At 49.5% G+C, this 3,940-nt stretch overlaps 1 protein-coding gene across 1 annotated transcript in view; it reads right to left on the bottom strand.

Annotated features, from left to right (window-relative positions):
* Positions 1–1,000: 1,000 nt before the first annotated feature.
* The window catches only part of LOC104531996 (proline-rich protein 12-like), a gene marked incomplete at both ends in the record, with an annotated part of 3,561 nt that continues 621 nt past the window's right edge, over positions 1,001–3,940 (bottom strand). The window contains 3 exons of the mRNA XM_029087243.1: positions 1,001–2,151; positions 2,664–2,843; positions 2,875–3,131. Coding sequence (XP_028943076.1) covers positions 1,001–2,151; positions 2,664–2,843; positions 2,875–3,131 — 1,588 coding nt within the window. The remainder of the gene's footprint in view (positions 2,152–2,663; positions 2,844–2,874; positions 3,132–3,940) is intronic.

Here is a 3,940-nt window from a genome sequence, read left to right on the forward strand (position 1 = left end):
TTGAGGGTCTCCAAACCATCAACATCTCCAAACTTGGAGCTTTCTGATGACATTGGGAGGAAACAGACCAAGAAGAACCCACCCAGGAACCCAAAACATCTCCTCAACCTTCAACCTTCACCTCCAAAGACCTCCAAGAACCTCCAAAAACTCACCTTGAGGGTCTCCAAACCATCTCCAACTCCAACCTTGAGGCTTTTTGGGGTCATCACGGAGCAACAGACCAAGAGGAACCCACCAAGGAACCCAAAACCCTCTTTAGATCCCAACTTTGATGTCCAAGAACCTCCAAGAACCTCCAAGAACCTCCAAGAACCTCCAAGAACCTCCAAGAACCTCCAAGAACCTCCAAGAACCTCCAAGAACCTCCAAGAACCTCCAAGAACCTCCAAGAACCTCCAAGAACCTCTCACCTCAGGGTCATCACGGAGCAACAGACCAAGAGGAACCCACCAAGAAACCCAAAACCCTCTTTAGATCCCAACTTTGACCTCCAAAGACCTCCAAGAACCTCCAAAAACTCACCTTGAGGGTCTCCAAACCATCTCCAACTCCAACCTTGAGGCTTTTTAGGGTCATCATGGAGCAACAGACCAAGAGGAACCCACCAAGGAACCCAAAACCCTCTTTAGATCCCAACTTTGACCTCCAAAGACCTCCAAGAACCTCCAAAAACTCACCTTGAAGGCCTTGAGGTTCTTTAAACCATCTCCACCTCCAATCTTGGGGCCTTCTGATGACGTTGGGAGTCAACAGACCAAGAAGAACCCACCGAGGAACCCAAAACCCTCTTGAGATCCCAACCTTCACCTCCAAGAACCTCCAAGAACCTCCAAAAACTCACCTTGAGGGTCTCCAAACCATCTCCAACTCCAACCTTGAGGCTTTTTAGGGTCATCATGGAGCAACAGACCAAGAGGAACCCACCAAGGAACCCAAAACCCTCTTTAGATCCCAACTTTGATGTCCAAGAACCTCCAAGAACCCCCCAGCTCCTCACCTTGAGTGGCTTGAGCGGCTCCAACCCGTTCCCGTCACCTCCTTCCTCCCCACTTCTCTTCCCTCTTCCTCTTCCTCTCCCACGTGGTTTTTTCACCCCATCAGACACCAGAAGCCCAGATGGTTCCACCAAAGGTCGAATCCTTGGTCTCCCTCTTGGTCTTGGTGGACCTTCACGTTTAGGTTTCGTTGGTTTCCTCCCACGTTTTTTAGGTCCTGGATGAGGTCCAGGGTGGGGACAAAAATCGATGTCACCCATTGGACTGAGATTGGGACGAGCCCGACAACTGGAGATGAGGTCGGGGAGAAGATCGGGCAAGCGACGACTGTTGAGTCTGATGTCAGCTGGGACGTCCACCTTGTCTTCATCGTCTTGGAACTCGTATTCTTGAGCGTAAGTCTTCTTGGGTGGTGGGAAGGGGTCACGTTTACGGAGAAGATGGAAAGATGAAGTCTTGAGAAGCTTTTTGGGTTTAGAAGAACAAAAAAGAGGTGAAGCCATCAAAGGTTTGGTGGTGGTGGTGGTTTCTACCGTGCTTTGGATCAAACCCAACGGTTCGGCGTTGACGGTTGAAGGTAACTCGTGTTTAGAAGGTTCTAAAGCGATGGATGAAGCTTCAGAACTTGGACCATCGGTGGTGGGACAATAAGTAGAATAAGTTTGACCCATGTCATAGGGAGAAGTTTTTAAACCTTCTGAACGTGGTTCTAAAGAACCTGTTCCTCCTTCTTCATCATCATCATCATCTTCAGTAGGTTTAGGGAAGTCTTCTGGTGGTGGTCCAAACATGTCCTCCATCCCTGGGAAGAAACCACGATCTTCATCTTGAAGCAAAGCATCTGGGAAGCAGATGGAGGTCAAAGGAACGAAGCGATTTTTACCACCAGGTGGACTTCCACCTTCTCCATATTGATCTTTAGCTTCTAACGAGGTGTTGGTCACTGGTGGACCTCCTTCAGGATCTAAAAGATGACCTGGTGGTCCTTGAACTCCACCAGTTGGTCCTAAATGAGGTTCTAAACCTAAAGGAGGTTCTAAAAAGTCTTGGATTTCTTGGGGAGGTGGTAGAACTTCCATGGATTCAGGTGGTAAAGGTGGTGGAGCTTGAGGATCTAAAGCTTGAGAGCGGACGTGGGCTTGGTGGAGATGAGCTTCCAGGAGAAGTTGAGGTGATGGAGCAGTTGGTGGAGCTGGTGGTGCTGGTGGAGGTGGTGGTGGTGGTGGTGGAGGTGGTGGTGGTGGTGGTGGCATCCGTTGTTGTTCTAAGAGGTGGACGTCGAGTTGAGGTCTGACCTTAGCACGAGGGTGGAGTTGAGTTTGAGTGTGAGTGAGGACGGAAGAAAGAAGAGATCCACCAGTACCGGGTACTGGGACGGCTACTGGGACAACTGGGACAGGTCCTAACTCAGGAGATGGATCTAAAAGAAGTCCATGAGATTCCATGGTTGGTCCTTCAGCCACCAAGCGTCCGTGGTCAGGTGTTTTGGGGAGATAACCATGAGCTTGACCCAACTCCTTCCCACCACTCAGATGTTCCGTTGACTTCTTCAACTCTTGCCCGTAAGAATCCAACGATGATGATGATGGTGGTAAAGTGGTGGGGGAGGTGGTGGACCACCACCATGACCATAATGAACCACTGACGTAGCTGTTAAACCTTCACCATTCCCACCACCAGTTCCACCAGTTCCACCAGTTCGATAGTCTTTCCCTCTTTCTGGTTTCTTCTTCTCCTTCAACAAAGCCAACTCCAAACTTCCTGGACCTTCAAGGTTGGAGTTGGGTCTGATGACACTTTGGAGTTGATATCTCTCTTCAGCTTTCCCTAAACTTCCATAACCACCTAAATTCTTACCGGTTGTCCCATGTCCCACCACCACCACCACCACCACCACCAGCACCACCACCATTTCTTTCTTCACAACTTCCCAACCCATCATCACCTGGTCCACGTGGTGGACTTGGACCTTGAAGAAGATGTTGAATTAAAAAATCATCATCTTCATTCCTTTCTTCTCCTAATAATTCTGGTGGTTTCCCATTCTTCCCAAAACTTGAGGAACGTTCTAAGCCGCTTGTCCCACCACCACCACCACCACCACCACCACCACCACCACCGTAATGGGTGGGACTGAGGAACGATGGAGATAAAACAGACCCTAAATACTTCTGAGATGTTCCTGGTGATGTCCCACTCTGTGACCTCGTGGTTGGAGATGATTGAAGAGGTCTGATGATGGGAGAACCGGCGTATGGAAGAGGAGTTGGTGGCATAACTGGTGAGTGACCAGTGTTATAACTCAACGAAGGTCCTTGAGATGGTGGTGGAGCTCCGTAACTCACCGCCGTGCTTGATGTTTGACCACTTTCTGGTTGAACTCCATAAGTTAAACCTTGAAGTTGATCTGAGGAGTAACTTTGACCTTGACTTACACAAGGTTGTAACCCTTGGTTACCTTGACCACCACTTGGTCCACCACCATTTTGACCAGTAGATGAATAATTTGATGCTTTATTCGTTAATTCACCACTTGAAGGGTTTGGAAACCCACCAGTAGGTTGTCCACTTGATCCTAAAGTAGGTGGTGGTGGTGGTGGGTTGGTTGAGTAACCACCAGTAGGTCCCATGGTCAATAAGTTGGGTGGTTGACCAGGAGAATAAGCAGGAGATTGACTGGCGATGACGGAACTGGGTTTGGGGGTCCCCGGCGTGTAACTGCTTTGACATTTTGGGGTGTTGCTTGAACGTTGTTGACTTTGTCTTGACGCCGAATAACTCTTGGACTTATTCCCAGTCCCACCAGTCCCACCAGTAGCTCCACCACCATTCCCACCACCATTCCCACCACCGTTTCCATTATTACTCCCCGAATACGCCGGCGATTGAATGATGGGGCGATAACTTGATGTCTCACCACCACCACCACCACCACCACCACC

The sequence above is a fragment of the Antrostomus carolinensis genome, unplaced genomic scaffold (genome assembly GCF_000700745.2).
Source record: "Antrostomus carolinensis isolate BGI_N321 unplaced genomic scaffold, ASM70074v2 scaffold40971, whole genome shotgun sequence".
Classification (NCBI taxonomy): Eukaryota; Metazoa; Chordata; class Aves; order Caprimulgiformes; family Caprimulgidae; genus Antrostomus; species Antrostomus carolinensis.